Source organism: Rhineura floridana, chromosome 4 (assembly GCF_030035675.1).
Source record: "Rhineura floridana isolate rRhiFlo1 chromosome 4, rRhiFlo1.hap2, whole genome shotgun sequence".
In the NCBI taxonomy this organism is placed as follows: Eukaryota; Metazoa; Chordata; class Lepidosauria; order Squamata; family Rhineuridae; genus Rhineura; species Rhineura floridana.
The window spans coordinates 210,643,575-210,660,485 of record NC_084483.1 but is presented as its reverse complement, the minus strand read 5'-3'; the positions used below and the strand labels follow the sequence as shown (position 1 = coordinate 210,660,485).

Below are 16,911 nucleotides of genomic sequence, written 5' to 3'. Positions count from 1 at the left end.
CACCCCCCAAAATATCCCTGCCTAAAGAAGTGAAGATGTGCCCATTCAGAGGTCAAACAAATGATCCGCTTGGTCTCATCTCTTTCTCCTTCTCATGTACCTTGAAGTCTCTGGGATTGGGGAAGGCCAGGCTGTCGTTCCTCAGGGAGAAAACACCTGAGCTTGCTTGTGCCCCAGGGCACATGGACGCAGAAGTCTAATGCCTAGAGGAGGGGGTACTGGTGGGGAGCAGTGCCTGATCTTGGCAGAGCTTGGAAAAGTTACTTTTTTGAACTACAACTCCCATCAGCCCCAGCCAGCATGGCCACCGGATCTTGGGGTGCCAAAGGAGTGTGTGGGAGAGATGAAAGCCTAGACCACCTCCTTGGTTCAAGTCTTCCTCTCTTTATAGGTACTGATTATGGTAATAGAATAGAAGCCTTAAGATATATTTCAATGTAACTTATTTTATTCTAATTCATTGGCAAAGGCTACCTATATGCATTCATGAGTGTTCCACTGTGCAAATAGAGCGTGAACCCTAAAACATAACAGGTCCTTGGATCTGCATGACACATTTGCATAAGAATATTGATTGTGGTTGATGGATCCATTACTGATTTTTCTGATGAAGTTCCTACAATAAACTTCTAAGCAACCCCAAACTTCCTAGGAACACAGTTTGAAAAACACTGTACTTAAGAGATTTTTTCCCCATCAGTTAGGTGAGAACCTTTTGATTAAGTTTATATCATGATTCAAACTAACAGCACAGTTAGATTTAGGATTGTGCAAACCAGTGTCACTGTACTGAAACCTATTTAAGGAGTTGTACCCTTACAGCTCTGCTTAAGACCACAGTAACATTGAGTACTACTACAAATAGTAGTAACCAGAATGATCAAGGGGATGGAGCGACTCCCTTATGAGGAAAGGTTGCAGCATTTGGGGCTTTTTAGTTTAGAGAAAAGGCGGGTCAGAGGAGACATGATAGAAGTGTATAAAATTATACATGGCATTGAGAAAGTGGATAGAGAAAAGTTTTTCTCCCTCTCTCATAACACTAGAACTTGTGGACATTCAAAGAAGCTGAATGTTGGAAGATTCAGGACAGACAAAAGGAAGTACTTCTTTACTCAGCTCATAGTTAAACTATGGAATTTACTCCCACAAGACGCAGTAATGGCCACCAGCTTGGATGGCTTTAAAAGAAGATTAGACAAATTCATGGAGGACAGGGCTATCAATGGCTACTAGCCATGATGGCTGTTCTCTGCCACCCTAGTCAGAGGCAGCATGCTTCTGAAAACCAGTTGCCGGAAGCCTCAGGAGGGGAGTGTTCTTGCACTCGGGTCCTGCTTGCGGGCTTCCCCCAGGTACCTGGCTGGCCACTGTGAGAACAGGATGCTGGACTAGATGGGCCACTGGCCTGATCCAGCAGGCTCTTCTTATGTTCTTATGTTCTTATGAAATGCTAAGATGTTTAAGAAGTGTTAAAATGTTTAAGAAATAAATGTTATAAAGATACCCCGCTGTTGAACACCCATTTATTTTCCTGATCTCTCCCAAGCCCCAAGAATTATTGGGTGGGATCTCCGACCATTAGTCTGCCTGTTTAGACAACTGCTGTCAGTAAATCTGCAAGCTTATGTGAGCACGAAGTCAGACACATAAGGACTATGGATAGCCAACAGGCAAAGGGAAAACGTAAGATCCCTTGATCCTGTGCATTCGCAAGAAAGAGGCAGTCCTTGCCGGTTTCACTATCTCTAGCTTAGAGGTTTTTACAATTAAATTGTAAAATATACAAATTCTGTTAAAATAAATATAAAGAAATACAAGTCACCTGGTCACACTCTTCCCCGTGATTGGGAGAATTACGGTATTTCTAAATAATAGCCTCTCTAAATGTACATCTATACATACATGTTAGCACACAAATTTGATGCAGCTCTGTGTTCTCTGTTGAGGAGCTACATTTCTTCTTTTTGGGACCACCCAAAGGCTAGATTTTCTCCTTGAGCTCCAGTAATGGCTGAATGAATACAGGGGGTATTGGTTTGAATCAGTAAGTTTTCAAAGGTCTGATCTAAATTTTTGATTTTTTTCAAATAACTTAAACAATGGACTTAAGTTTTCAACTATTTCCAGAATAAGCATGCAAATTAATTGGTTGCCCTACCAATTTAAAACAAAGGTATGTTTTACTTTACTTTCAGGTAGATTATATGCCTTCTGCAATATCGGTTTAGGGAAGCAATTTTGAAATGAAGGGTTTCTCATTGGCTCTGCTTGTACATATGTAAGAACACTTCCAAGCAAAATCACATCAGTTTCCAGAAGCCAGGGCTCCAGACGCTTCTCCAAGGAGTCTGCCTTCCAGTTCAACATTCAGATAAAACGGCAGGTACTTGATGAAGAGTTCTGAAGAACTTGACAGCTTGCTCATGATTTTGTGACTTTTTTTCTGGTGCAGAGAAAGCTATTGTCCTACTGTGGCCTCGTTGACCAACAGTGTACTTCTAGGGGTAGGATAATGTTTCTGAGGCTGGTGCCTCAGCTGAGAGAGTGTAGCTGTAGAGAGGCGACCAGGCGGAAGGCCCTTCATGACCTGGTCTCTACTCTTTCCAGGGCAGACTCTAAGGCAACCAGGGCTCTTCTGCCCTGTCAGGTTTTGCGACAATCTTGCATGGCAATGCTGGAAGTCAAATCAGGGAGCACCCCCATGTAACTCAGTTCCTTCTAACAAAAATATGTTAGGTTTCAGATCTGCCGCCATACCAGAGGACTGGAAAGTGGCCAATGCAACACCAATTATTTAAAAGAGATCCAGGGGAGCCTGGAAATTACAGGGCAGTTAGCTTAATATCTGTGGTAGAAAAAATGGTGGAGAGCATTTTTAAAGATAAAATGACCAAACGTATAGAACAAGCCTTGCTGAAGCAGAACCAGCATGGCTTCTGCAAGGGTAAGTCCCGTTTTCTAACCTTCTAGAGTTCTTTCAGTGTCAACAAGCATATAGATAGAGGTGAGCCAGTGGACATAGTGTACTTGTAACAACATACCTCACCAGAGACTCCTGAGTAACTTAGCAGTCATGGAACAAGGGGAGAGGTTCTCTTGTGAATCAGGAACTGGTTAAGTAACAGGAAGCAGAGAGCAGGATAAATGGCCAGCTCACCCAGTGGAGGACTGTAGAAAGTGGAGTCCCCCAAAGATTAGTAGGACCTGTGCTTTTTGACTTGTTCACAAATGATCAAGAGTTAGGGGTGAGCAGCGAGGCAGCCAAGTTTACTGATATACTAAATTGTTCCAAGTTGTTAAAACAAAAAGGAATTGTGAAGAGCTCCAAAAGGACCTCTCCAAACTGTGTGATAGGTGGTAAAATGGCAAATCCAATTCAGTGCAAACAAATGTAAAGTGATGCATATCAGGACAAAACATCTTAAAAGATCATGGGGTCTGAAGTGGTGGTTGACTGGCCAGGAATGAGACCTTTGGATAAACACTGATAGCTCACTGAAGATGTCAACCCAGTGTGTGGCAGCTGTGAAAAAGGCACCTTCCATGCTAGAGATCATTAGGAAAGGAACTGAAAATAAAACTGCCAGCATTATAGTCCTGTTATACAAATCTATGGTACGACTACAATTGGAATCCTGTGTGCAGTTCTGGTTGCCTCACTTCCAAAAAGATATTGTAGAGTTGGGAAAAGGTTCACAAAAGGGCAACCACAATTTTCAAGGGGATGGTACAGCTCCATGTGGAAAGATTGCAGCATTTGGGGCTTTTTAGTTTAGAGAAAAGGTGAGTAAAAAGGATATAAAAGTGGATAGAGAAAACCTTTTCTCCCTCTCTCACAACACTGAAATTTGTGGACATCCAATGAAGGTGAATGTTGGAAGATTCAGGGCAGACAAAAGGAAGTCCTTCCAAACACAGTGCATAGTTAAACTAGGACACTCCTGATCCGGCAGGCTCTGCTTATGCTCTTTGTTAATGACAAGTGTTAACCACTTTCCCAAAGCACTCCTCAAAACGTACACCTTTAAAGGCCCAGAAACCTGCACCTTTTTCATTTATGACTCTGCCTGTTTTGAAGCGTTCAACATGGGCAGTAAGCAGCAAAGGATAGATAAAATGTGACGTGTTCATGGAATTTTCCATGTAAACCAAGAGAGGCACCTTCACGTTTAGGGAAAGTTACCTGAAATGTATGCAAAGGCAGGAGGGTCTTTGCCACCCCTTCAGGATCTGCCCCCCTCCATTGAAGAAAACATTCCAGGCCCACCCAGCCTGCCCAAAGGGAGAGCGAGGAAGGGGGAAAAAAAGGTTGGGGAGCCCCACTTTGAGGCATCCAAGCCTTGGATTGTGGGCTGCTTGGACGCACCTGCTGCAGCCAGAAGGACCTTTCATACTTCCCGCATTGTGTTATACAATTCAAGTAGTGGTTAAAAGCTGCCTTTCTCCTGTGATGTTTTCTTCTCTTAATAAAGATGATTTAATAATAATAATTAATAATATAGTTGGGTACTTAGTTTTGAACCCTTCAGGACCACCAAGTTCCATCCTCCACACTCCCGAGAAAGCGTCTTCAGGCACTGGGGCGTGGAGCAGATGCAGCCCCCCAGCACCTGCCCAGCCCAGCCCCCTTTTTTGCACCGTTTGGTTCTGCGCTTTATAGATGTATTTATACATAAACTCCTGGCACACGCTGCCATTCTCCATCTCCTGCAATAAATCCAGGCTACATCTGGGTCAGGAGGAGCGGGGGACAACCACAGTGGGAAAAAGCCTAGAGCTCCTTTGGCCCCACAGTGTGCCCCAGTTTAATGGGTCTGAAGGGAACATGCTTGATCTCTTGACTCCATCAATGAACAATCAAATTCTAGCTCTGAAGGTGCAGAATACAAGTGTGGCTTGTTATTGCATTATTGTTTGATGAAGTTGTGTAAGCCACTGGGCTGGGGGTTGTTGAACGGGCAAAGAAAAGGCAGGGAATCAGAAGGAGGGCTAATGGTAGCCCATAAAGGGGCTATTTGCTGCTCATAGGGCCTGAGCCTTGAAGCTCAGAAAAGCAGAGAGAAGCACCCAGGCAAAGATCTTCCTTGTCTCCCAAGCCTGTTAATTCTTTTAAGTGCTTCTAACATCTTTTATCATATTGGCTAGCTTTCATGTTGACAGCGATTCCGCCTTTGGTTTCTGGAGTGTGTGTTTTATTGATAGTTGGACTGTTTAGCTTGGAATGTTTTAATTCCTCTACTGCAAAGCTACTGAAAGTAGAGGTTCCCAAACTGTGGCCTGTGAAATTTATTCCGGTGGTCTGCAGCAGATCCACATTAAACATTATCGATTTTAACTGTATTGTTATTGCTTCTTTTATTACTTATATTGTTTTTTGTTTGTATTGCAATCTGAGTTTTATGAAGCACAAATGGAAATGCAATAAAATGCAAGAAATAAACCAATCAAAACACAATTAAAAACCCGACAGCATCTCATGCAGGGCATCACAATGGCTCAGACAGGCAGGACCATCATTAAGTGTTCTGCCAGGACCCTCAGCAATCTTTGAGTGGTGCATGGGAAAAGAAAGTTTGGGAACCGCTGGTCTAGAGGCTTTGGCATTAGGCGACCAAGAAATCAAAGAGAGAGATGATGATGATAATAAATGCTCACGTCTGCTCTTTCAGAGAACAAAAGCAGCATTTGGAATATCACTCTCCTCTTTGCTTTTCTCTCCTGCGTACACCTACAAATACGTGGCACTATTTGAACCCATGCTTTTCACCCAGTAGTACATGCACACCTGGTGGTCCTTCACAGGATATCTGACCTTGTCTCAGAATGCCAGATTGGGTGTGTGTGTGTCAAAGATACATTATTATTGGATGGAAGTCAGAAGAGAATGCTCTCAAGATGGGGGGGGGAAGCTCCAACTGCTCTGCTTCTATTCAAATCAACCTCTCTTTTGGGGGGGAAAATCTGTCCTGCTAGCTAAGCAAAATCGCTGTAGGAACTGTTTGCAGCTAGACCCCAATTTCGTGTCTGGAGTCAGCACAACACCCAGCCCTTGGTAAGAACATGTCTGAAAATAGACACAAATCTCTCGCTAAAACACACAATTCCAAAATACAAGTTGTATTTGAGTTATAATGGTTATCTGGTGTTTTGTTTTCCAATATATATATATATATATATATATATAACTGTACTGTAATGTGGAAAGTATGTATTCTTTTGATATCAACAGAGTAAGTGCAGGTTGTAACAAGTAGAACCTTCTTTTGACAGTGGTTTTAACAGTAGTAGCGACAGGTTCCTATAAAAAAGGCTAGTTGCATGCTTATTGGTATGCAAAATATATAGCATTCTGCTCTGAGTGGTATTCTTTACAACAACAACAGAATCAAAGAGCACAACGTTGCATGCTTCAAAACAGTGTGAAGCAAGAGGCTGAGTGAATACCTTCGAGTTTCTCTGCTAGGAACAAACTGTGGGAGACATTCCTTCCCTCTGTTGAACTCTCCTTTGCCCAAAGCAGCAGACATCCAGGGGGCCCACCTTGCACACCTTCAGCCCAGCGAGCGTCGCCCACCCTGCCCTGCACTTCCCAGACACGTGGAGCAAAAGGGGTACAAAAAAGCACATGACGGCAGAGACGAGCCTCCTTTTTTTTTTTCTCCTTTTTGCACAAAACAGAACATTTATTCAAGTGTTCTCCAGCACAAGTACATCAGCAAGGAGCCTTCTTTATTTGAGTGTTCTGGGCACAAAAGAAAAATGTGGAAGATGGGATGGAGGCGGAACGGACAGACTTGCTAACATTTGCTGCACCATTGACCTTTTAATTAGTTTATAAAACAGCTATGCCACGAGCAATACTTACACAGAGATACAACAGCCTGCCCGGTGGAGATGGAGAGCTGGGCCTCCCCCTTTCCACCCCTGGCAGAGCAGAACCATACTCTGAAATGTACATTATTTATTTGTCAATAAATATAGAAGCAACCCTAGAAATAAAAAAATAAAATAAAAAGCGGCTGAAAGGATGAGGCATCCCAAAATCATCCTAGAAAAGAAAAGCGAGGGGGAGGATGCAACTGGGAAAGGGGAGCGAGAACATGGGGAGGGGCCCAGTGGCATGGAATGTCAGGTGGGAGGCGGTGGTGGCTAGAGAGCAGGGAACTAGGCCAGCTCTTCCCAGGATCTTGACAGAGTTTATTCTTCAGCATGAATACATGATTTCCCACAAACAGTAAAGCATCTCAGCTACTTCAATGCCTAGGCTAAAACACATGAAATCTTTCCTTTAGGTTTCAAGTACAAAGTTAAAATGCCTTTTTTTTAATAATAATATATAAGAGTAAAATAATAGAGCTCTTTTAAACTCCACTACAAGAAAACAAAAACAGTCATTGTCCAGACAGCAGTCTTAAGTTAACAATAAAGATCTGTAATAAAAGGATTTTAGCACCTTTGTTGTCCCCTCCTCCCTCTGCAGATGCCAAAGGAATTCAGGCAATTGGGGGGGTGGCGGCGGTGGTGGCGGCAGCCCGCTTGCTTTGCTTTTTCCGTCTAGGGCTGTGCAACCTGACAGAGGGCTCTTTATAGAAAGAGGAGATCCGGGTCAAGTCACTTTATAAAGCCAGCCTTTCCTTCTCCCAACCCCCTGGGGGAAGCAGGTGGATTCTGTGGCAGACAGCAAAACAGACCCACGACAAATACAGCGGGCGTTGAAAGACAAAACAGACAGAAGGTTTTCCCGAGGCCACTTCCAGTTTGGGGAGGGCCATGGGGCCGGGAATCTGCTCTACGGGATTCTATGAAGTTGGGATATTTGGAAAGCGGGCCTGCTTGGCAGCCCTAAGGGGGGATCCAGCAATTAGCTTCTGAATTTGGGAACGCCGCGGCCAGCCCCATGGCTAAGCCAAAGGTCACTGAAGAGAAGGGCTCTGGGGAGGGGAGGGTGTCGCTGCAGAGGCTGCTGCTCCCTCCCCACCCATGATTCGCTCCGGGTGAAAGGGCTGGAGTGTCAGCCAGACCTCCCTGCCCCCTTGGTTCAGATGGCCCCGGGAGGGAAGCCCCCAAGGGACAGGTCACTGTTGGGAGGGAATCACACGTGCCCCATTTAGCACCAATGAAATTACAGACGAAAAGAAGCCCAAATGGGACCTCTCCCCCACCGCCACCCATGGGGAAAGCGGGGTGGGTGGAAATCCTGCCAAGTGTAAGGGAAGGGGGCTGCACAGCCTGGCGGGCACTGACACAACCACCACAGGAAGAATGGCACCCCCGGGAGGGAGGAGCCGGCCTGCTGGCCTGCTCCGGAGGCCCCCCCAAGTCCTCAATGAGACCCCAGCACCTTTCACAGTTAGAGGGGAAGTGAGAGGAGGTCTCGGCCTGCCACTCTGCCTCCCCAAAAAGGTTAGCACCAAGTCCAGTGGCCCCTCTGTGGGGACCTGCCCTGCCAGCTGCGACGGCTCCACACCCCCGGAGGGGTGGTGCTGGGGACGTGTTGGTGGGGAGGGAAGGAGGGAGGCCGGCCTGGAGCCTTCAGCAGAGCCACCCCTCCCCAGCTCCTGAGCTTTTCCTCAGCACCTGGCCGGCTGCCTCCGAGAGCACCATGGACGCAGGGAAGATGGAAGCAGAGGGGAGATGCTGTCCCCTGTGGAGGCAGGGGGGGCTTCTGGGGGCCCACCTCCCCATTAGCACCAAGGGATAAGGACCCTGCTGGGAGCAGTGCCCCTCAGCAGAAGGGAGAAGCGGCCCCTAGTGGCGGGGCTGGAGGGCTGTCCCTTACGCCTCATGCATCAGAGACTCACGGGGGAAGGCCGCCCCCCATGGCTCAAAGGAGTAAAGTGCACACAAGAATTGCCGAGGGAGGCATCTACCAGGGGAGGGAGGCATCTACCAGGAACGCCCCGTCTCCTTGTGCAGGGGAGTCAACAAAGACCCAGGGAGGCAATCCCCATTCCTGCCCCCTCAAAGTGTGTGTGGCTTTTAGCTGGGGGGGGGGCGTGGGTAGCACAGCCGGAGTCTGATCAAGCAAAACAGGAAGTCTGGAATTCACATCAGCCATGAACGGGGAGGCAGCAGGGGCTGACCCCCAAACACCACATCAGATCACACAAGAATGGGGCGGGGGTGCTACTGAGAAGCCGGGGGGGGCAAGCTCTATATACCTCCCTACCCCCATTGACATCCCATAGCTGAGTTTGTTAATTCAAGGGGCAGAAATGGCGAAGGAGGGCCACTCAAGGCCCTTGGGAAAGGGTCTGCAGCCAGGGAGTCTGTGGATGACCAAAACTGCCTCCCCCGCCCATCTGCAGACCAGGTGGGTGGTCAGGAGAGCCCAGGGAGGGCACCCAGAGAGCGCCAATCGTGTGAAAGCACCAGTTGTGTGAGGCCCACTCTTGGAACTCTGCCGGGGGGCTGGAGGCCCCACCTTGCAGGGCCCGGCCCCTACTCTGAAGAAGGGTTGCTGGGGGGAGAGCATTATTGCATGACACCCAGGGCGGAGAATGGTGCCTGTCTCTGAGGCCTGCCCACCTGCCTGCCCTCCCTCTCTGAGAAGGCCGCCCCCTCCTGCGGGCCGGCACATGAAGCACCACATCAGCTGCCGCCAGCCCCCCCCTGGTTGCAGAAGCACCATTTTGAAAGTCAGTTGTACAGTAGTAAGGGTACCTTTTATATATAGACAATTCTCTCACATAACGCTCACATATATATAAACTGTAAACAAGAGGTAAGTGCGGCTGTACGAGCTGGGCTGATCAAGGTCTCCGGTATGGTAGGCACCCGAATACTGTAGAAAAGTAGGGGGCAGGGGGCTTCCGAGCTCACGCTCCCCCCGGAATGGCGCTGGCAGGCACGAGGAGGTCCCGTTGCACCCCTCCTTGTGCTCCTACACTGAGCAGGGCGATGCTGCCCCACGGCCCACTCCGCTTTGGGCTTGGCTGGAATTTCCTTCGGCGTTGCAGCAGCGTCGGTGTTTCTTGGGGCCGCCTGTGAGCGGCAAGTCCTCCTTACTGGGGACTCAGCCGAGGACAGGCGGACACCGAACTAACAAACCCATCCCGAAAGAGCAGGAAAGGAAAGGGTTACCAACAGAAAGTGGGGCCAGCTGGCTTGACCAGGGCAAGGAAGGGCGAAGACTTGGGCAACGGGAGCCGGCAGCGCTCCTGTGGGTGGGGGGGCCGGCCTCTCCCTCCCTCTCCCCCACCAGCCGTCTCCTCTGCTCTGGTGCCACTTCTCTTCTGGGGGGTGGTTGTGTTTGAGACTCCTCCTCCTCCTCCGCTTTGCCAGTTCCGTGGGGGTCTCTCTTTAAACGCAGGCAAAGTACTCCTTCAGGGGGGCGAAGAGGTGGCGGATCACTGGCACACTCCAAGAGCGGCCCAGCAGTCTCTGCCTGGCCAGGCGGCTCATGTTGGACACATCTGTGTAGTGGACCGGAAAGCCAAAGACCCTGAGGGCACAAGACGGGAGGGAGGGGGCTGGTCAGCACCGGGGGCGGCAGGGGCACTCTGGATGGCTCTCGGCTGGGGCCTTGGGGCCCCTTGCGCATTCACGAAGATGGGGGAGGGGGAAAAGTGGGGCTGGAGGAGCGGGGGCCAGGGAGGGGCAAAACCGTCTGCTGGAACACCTGGCAGCCTTGCAGAGCCAGGGAGAGGCTGAGCCGGACAGCCCGCTAGGCGCAGGAGCCCTCGGTGGCCCGGTGGGAAGCCAGAGCTTGGGCTGATCTTATCAGCTAGCAGAGCCCTCCTGAACTCAGGGCAACAAGGAGGGAAGAGGGCGCATCTTTGCTGGGCTGTCGGTGTGGAGGTTTTCTTCCTCTGAACGGAGCCCAAGGCGGAGTCAGCTCCGGGCCGGAAAGCGTGAGAGGACGTGATGCTGCGTAAGGGAGGTGCACCTGCTGGGATGGCTGCAGGGTGGGTGGGGTCAAGGGAGAGGGTGCAATGAGTTGCCCTGGACTTCTGGGGAGGGGGAGAGAACCCAAGTCTCCTGGGAAGGCAAAGAGCACGGTGAGCCCCCAGGCGCTGTGATGATGGGCGGGAGAGAAGTCGGCAGGCAGGGAGGAGTGGGGGGATGAGGCCCCCTTGGGCCAGCGGGACACCTCGCCACCCAGCACAGACGCAGGCCGCAGAAGCAGCCCAGCAGGAGGCGCGCATCCCATTCCTGCCTGAGCCCCCTTGCAGGCCAGGCCAGGCGGGGACCCCATCCCGGCAACAGCTCCCACCTCTCCATCTCGGTGCACCATAGGATGTCCTCCTTCTCGTTCATGAAGACGGGGAAGTGCTGGTCTTTGCCTTGCTTGATGGAATTGGAGCGAGTGGTGATGGTCCGGACTTTGCTGAACTGGGCAGGAGCAAACACAGAGAGGGGAAGGTCGGGGGTGTCCCTAGAGCGGCCTCTGCTGTGCCCCCCTGGGATCCTATTCCCAAGGGGAGACCCCTCTCCCTTCTGACTGTACTGCCTGCGGCCCACGGCTGGCAAGAGCAGGCAGTCCTAGCAGCTGGCTCACACAGTACCCCCGGGGCTGTGAGAAGGAAGGAGGGGAGCAGGCCGCCCCCTTCCTAACCCCTTCCCGGAAAAACTGGAGGCAGTCCCCATGCCCCCTCCCTGCCCAGCCTTCCCACGCTCACCTTGGCTATCCTGCCATGTTCCAGGCACTCCTGCAGTTCCAACTTATCATTCACAGTTGAGGCCAATGGCCTGGAGAGAGAGAAAACAGATCAGCCAATGGGGACCCCAGGAGCCCCAAGCCCTTTAGGGCGACACACTTGCACCTTCTGCCCTTGGCAAGTTCACTTGTCATACACATGCACTCAAAGGGCTGGACATCTGGCTGCACTTTCCTTTTAACATGCCTATGTGAGGGTTTTGTGCAAGAGGTGGGCAACTCCGCAGCTTCCTTGGCAACTGGGAGGTTTCTGTGTGGCTGAGGCAGGCTCCTGACCCACCTGTTCATGCCGGGCAGGTTCCCCCAGAAGTAGCGTGCTCGGTGTGCTGCGGAGACCTCTTTGGCATCGATCATCACTGGGTTGGACTGCAGCCAGGAAAGGAGGAGGCAACAAGTCACTTGTCAGGGCAGCGCAAGGGGGCCACATCCTGCCCTCCACCCCAGATGTTCGGCCTCTGTGCTCAAGTTTCCAGTGAACACTTGGGGAGAGTCCCTGCCCCCCTCCCCCTAGCTGCTCACACCCCAGTCCTGCCCATTAGACGTCCTTATCAGGCTGGAAAGGTACAAGGTGGGGCTGCCCCACAATTTAATTGTGGAAGAGCGCTCCTCCTCCTCCTGAGTGCCTTGACTGATGACCCTCACCTTCTGCAAATCCATTCTGAAAGAGAGCACATGGCTCCGTTAGGACAAGCTGTGATATGAACAGCATCCAGCTTCTCAAATAGAAAAGGGCTACCTAATCTTTTACAATTATGTTGTTACTGTCACAGCCCTCACGTTAGGCAATGGGGTGCTAACATTCTCCATGCATTTAGAAAATAAAAGGGCACCTGAGGCCCTCCAGCTGTTGCGGGGTTCCTGATCGCCATCAGCCCCAACAGCCAGCATGAACGATCGACACAGATGATGGCAGCTGTAGTCCAACAACAGCTGGAGGGCCACAGATGTTCCTCATACAATTTAGAAATACAAGTATGTCTAAAGTTAGCTCTGGGGCTTCACACCCAGGTGCCCAGGGCTGTCTCCACAAATGCTCCAGGGCCCCCAGTGGCCGGAGAAGCCTCCTGTGCCTGGGAGAGGCAGAAAGGCAAGCCTTGCCCTGGGTGATGCTGCCCTCAGTTCCCAGCTCCTGCCGCTTTGGCCTGGATCCAGCACATCCCTATGCACGCCCCCCAACCTGCTCCCCCTGCCAGTACTCTCCTCAGGCTGGCAAGGAGGAGAGGCCCTGCCCTGCCCACCTCACCTCTAGGAAGCGAGAGATGTCCCTCTTGTCGCTGACGCCCATGGCCACCACATTCTCAAAGAGCCAGAAGAAGGGACGTTCGTCTCCCTCCTTGGGCCGGGCCTCGTGCAGGAGCCGGTAGAACTCAAAGAAGAGGCGTCCTGTCCCCTCTGGGTTGGGAAAGCAAAGAGCAGGGAGGCGTGGGTGGGCGCATCCTGGAGCAGAGAGGCGGGCCGCCCGTCAGACCCCTCCCCGCCAAGGCTATTCAGCCCTCTGCAAACCCTCAGGGAAGGTGCTTTCTTTTTCAGGAGCCCTCATGGAATTTGGCCTTTTTTCTTACATCTGAGCGTGAATTTCTTTGTTTATTTGGAAATACATTTTTTATTATTACTGTCCAATTGGTCAAGGAACAACCCCCAACTCTGTCAGGCTCGTTAATTTAGCCAACGATTTCTAAGGCAAGCAATGGTGACAATGCTGACTTGTTCTTCTTCCAACCTCCATTCTAAGCTCAGCACCTGCGGGACACTGATGGACTCAAGAGGCAGGCAGATTTGGCCCCCGACTTAGCAATGCTGAATCGCACGGCAGAATTCCTCCACGCGGCTCCGGAGTCCCTCCTTGTCTTCCTCCTTTGTGCCTGCCAAGATGCTTTCTGGGGTTGCCTAGCCCTGGCGGCCGACATCACTTTTAGTCAGTTTGACCTCCATGATTTTCTTTTCAAATCCAAGATTAAGGTTTCACTTGTGTAATCCACCAATTGCCTACTAAAGCTTGCTTTGCAGTCCCTTCTGTGCTTACAAGGTAGCTAAAGGAGGGAGCCAAAGAACTGGTTTCTTTTCCAACCACCAGGCGAGAGAAGGTTCTCACCAGGGGTCGCGGCTATTAGCGATCCAGGTGAATCAAAGAACTTTAAAAGAGTGTGACCTTGGTGAGCCCCGCAAGGGTGGTGGGCAACACCTACCATAAAGGCCTTTCCTGGCAGGATTGACAATGGAGAGGTCGTTGCAGGGGCTCCCTCCAATCACCAGGTCAAAGGGCCCCCATTCCTGTATCTGTAAACGTGGAGATGGAAGCGTCAGATGTGAGAGGCAGGTGCCCCGGGACTGGGCCAGCCTCAGTGACACAGAGGGAGGGAACCCTCTCCCCCCAGAGCCCCACGTACGTGTTTCTGTGTGACATTGCGGACGTCCCCAACATACATGATCTTGCCCTGGTGTCGGACCATCCCAACTGTGATAGAATCTTCACACACCTCGGAGGCAATGTAGCGTTCCACCTGGATGCCCAAATCCTTCAGCACCAGCAGACCTGAGCAGAGGGAGAGAGAGAGGGAGTCACCACCACACAGGGCCCCGCACTGGTCATCTTCTTTTAAGGAGCGGGCCAGGGCTCACCTGTGGCGATGCCGTCAAAAAGTGAGAGCACCCGGATGGGCTTCCTCTTCTCAGCAGGGACCGGTGGGTAAACTTTTGGTGGGTCCTGCCAAGACACAAAACAGGAGCAGCAGCAGCAGCGTGAGCCACCAGAGGCTGGGCCAAACGACGTTGACAGCAGGAAGGAAGAGGCTCCCCTGGGGAGGGTGCGTAGACCCTGGCCAGCCAAGGTGGGCGGAAGCATAGGAGACCCCGGGGGCGCCTACACAGGTTTCCCTCGCCCCCTGAACCGTCCCACACCCCTCCCCCCTTCCCCACCGAACTCACAAACTCTTGGTCGTGGTTGTTGGCAAAAAACATCTGGAGGCGCGAAGGCCAGTCTTCTCGCCGCCGGAGCAGGCCGTAGATACCCTTGTGGCCACACATGTAGCAGTTCCAGGGGTCTTCCTTGATGGCTGCCTGAGCAGCACCGGGGCCCACCAGCAAGTCCACACACTCCACGCAGAAGCACCTGCGGGCAGAGCCAGGCCGTCAGGGCTTTGGCCCAGGCTGCAGGGGACCCGGAATGGCAGGAGGGAGGGAGGGATCCGGCCCTGGGCTGCCCTGGAAGCTCCAGCTTGCTCCATCGGCTACGGAATCGCCCCAGCTCTGACTGGCTGGGAGCCCTTCAAGGTCAAGTCAGCCTCAGTCCTGGCCACTCGCCTTTGTTCTGCTGGGGGTTCCTGGCCTGCCCCTGACCTGCCTCCGTGACCCGGGGCTTCCCCTCCTCAGAGGCAGTTTGACTCAGCAGGAGCAAGAGATGGACGCGCCCTCCCTGTAGGCCTGTCTCCAACAAGCAGGAAGCAGCACAAGGGCCACAAACCTTTCTCTCTTGTAGGCAAGAAAGCCAAGGGGGAGGGGAACTCTTCGGTGGGGCTCTCCCTCCCCCTGCTCTGCCAAAGAGCCACCGGTGTGTGTGTGTGTGTGTGTGTGACAGACAGGTGGAGGAACACTCTGTCTTAACAACCCCCCCACCCCCGCTGCCTCACCTGCAACAGTTGTTGTTCCCACACATGAGGACTTCACGGCCACCACAGCAAATGGTGCAGTAGGATTGGTAGCCATCGTCATCATACTGGTAAGCGCATTCCAAAAAGCAGTTCTGGGGTGGGGGGAAGGAGAGAAGAGTGAGGGACCTTCCTGGCATGCCCAGCGACAGGGCGGGGTTTCTCCTTCGCCCCTCATGCAAAACTGCTTGCTCTGCAACACCTGAGTGGCAGAGATGCTGCCTCCAGCCCTACAGATGAGGGAGAGAGCGCAGAAGCCGACCTCCGACTTCGCTCTCCCATATCTTCATGCAGCTCCCCAGGCACGGAGGCAACAGCAGCAAGCCATTCGCTGCCTCCCCCCCCCCCGAGGGGGCCTTCCCAGACCACGAATATTTCCTCCGAATGAGCCACACGTGGAGTGCATCCTGTTGTTTTGCTGTGTAAGGGGAAACCACTGCCAATCAGATTTTTCTCTTGTGCAACTGGGAACACTTAACTCTGAACATGAGAATCGAGCCTCAGGTCCTTCCTCTCCCAGAACTGCCCCCCCCCCGGCACTTTTTACCCAAGGGACCTAACCCAAGGGATGCCACACCCCACAGATGCAGGCTCAGAGCACAAATCAAGGCCGTTCTCTTTCCGCATGCTGGCTTCTAGGGCTCTGAAGCACAGTCACTCTCCAGCCCCTGCCCCCAACTGCCCCCCCCCAAACTAGCAGGCCTGGATGGAGACCTATTTCTGCAACTAGGAAACGCTAAATGGTGGGGAAACCCAGCTGACTGGCTAAATGGGTTTTAAAACTTCCCCAAATCCATGCCGTATTTCGAACATCTGGGCTCTCCATCCAAAGTAACGACACAATTATACACAAGGGAATCTCGGGCAAATTGGCTCCCTCCCTTTTTGGCTGCCCTGGTGGGCTGCAGAACAACCAGAGTACAATTTTCTCCCAGGAAGACTGCAGTCTTTGAAACACGGTGGGGACTGGGAGAAATGTCAAAGCCCACTTATTTATTTATTACATTTGTATACCGCCCCATAGCCGAAGCTCTCTGGGCGGTTACAACAATTAAAACATTAAAAACAAATATACAAATTTAAAAACACATTAAAAAAAAAACAATTTAAAAACACATGCTAAAATGCTAATATTTATTATTTATTTATTACATTTGCTTCCCAGCAAAGGGTTTCCTTGGCCTGCCTGGCGTTCCCCTGCTGTGGCCTGCCTGCAGCTCCTTCGCCAGACCCCTGACCTCTTCCAGAGGGCCCAGCCACATCAGGCTTCCTGCTCGCCCGCCCTTCCCCTCCCCAACGCTTCTGTCTCCAACACGCTGCCTACCTTGCAGTTTTGGCACATTCCCCCAATAAAGAGAGGGTGTTCCAGGGTGACGTTGAGGCTTCCACAGGAAATGCAGATATCTGGGAGGGGGAGGCAAGGACAGAAGGGAGAAGAATGACGATGGGCAAGGGGGAGGGGTGCTGCCCTCTCCGCTCCGTTCCCCTCCCCTCTTTGTACCTAGCAGCAACGTCCCCCATCTCCAAAGGCACGCCCAGCCTCAGCATCACGGGACATGGATCACTAAGGTCCCTTCTGCTGGACAGGTCAAAGCTGGCAGCTGC

General features: G+C 51.6%; 1 protein-coding gene across 4 annotated transcripts in view; it reads right to left on the bottom strand.

The window, feature by feature from the left end:
• Nucleotides 1-10,248: 10,248 nt before the first annotated feature.
• DNMT3A (DNA methyltransferase 3 alpha) overlaps nucleotides 10,249-16,911 on the bottom strand; it is an 88,426-nt gene continuing 81,763 nt past the window's right edge. For all 4 annotated transcript variants that reach the window (XM_061625920.1, XM_061625918.1, XM_061625919.1 and 1 more), the window contains 11 exons: nucleotides 16,631-16,710; nucleotides 15,289-15,401; nucleotides 14,588-14,771; nucleotides 14,282-14,366; nucleotides 14,050-14,195; nucleotides 13,849-13,939; nucleotides 12,906-13,054; nucleotides 11,943-12,028; nucleotides 11,625-11,694; nucleotides 11,219-11,337; nucleotides 10,249-10,447 (listed from right to left, as the gene is read on the bottom strand). In XM_061625920.1, coding sequence (XP_061481904.1) covers nucleotides 10,306-10,447; nucleotides 11,219-11,337; nucleotides 11,625-11,694; nucleotides 11,943-12,028; nucleotides 12,906-13,054; nucleotides 13,849-13,939; nucleotides 14,050-14,195; nucleotides 14,282-14,366; nucleotides 14,588-14,771; nucleotides 15,289-15,401; nucleotides 16,631-16,710 — 1,265 coding nt within the window. In that variant the 3' untranslated portion in view covers nucleotides 10,249-10,305. The remainder of the gene's footprint in view (nucleotides 10,448-11,218; nucleotides 11,338-11,624; nucleotides 11,695-11,942; nucleotides 12,029-12,905; nucleotides 13,055-13,848; nucleotides 13,940-14,049; nucleotides 14,196-14,281; nucleotides 14,367-14,587; nucleotides 14,772-15,288; nucleotides 15,402-16,630; nucleotides 16,711-16,911) is intronic.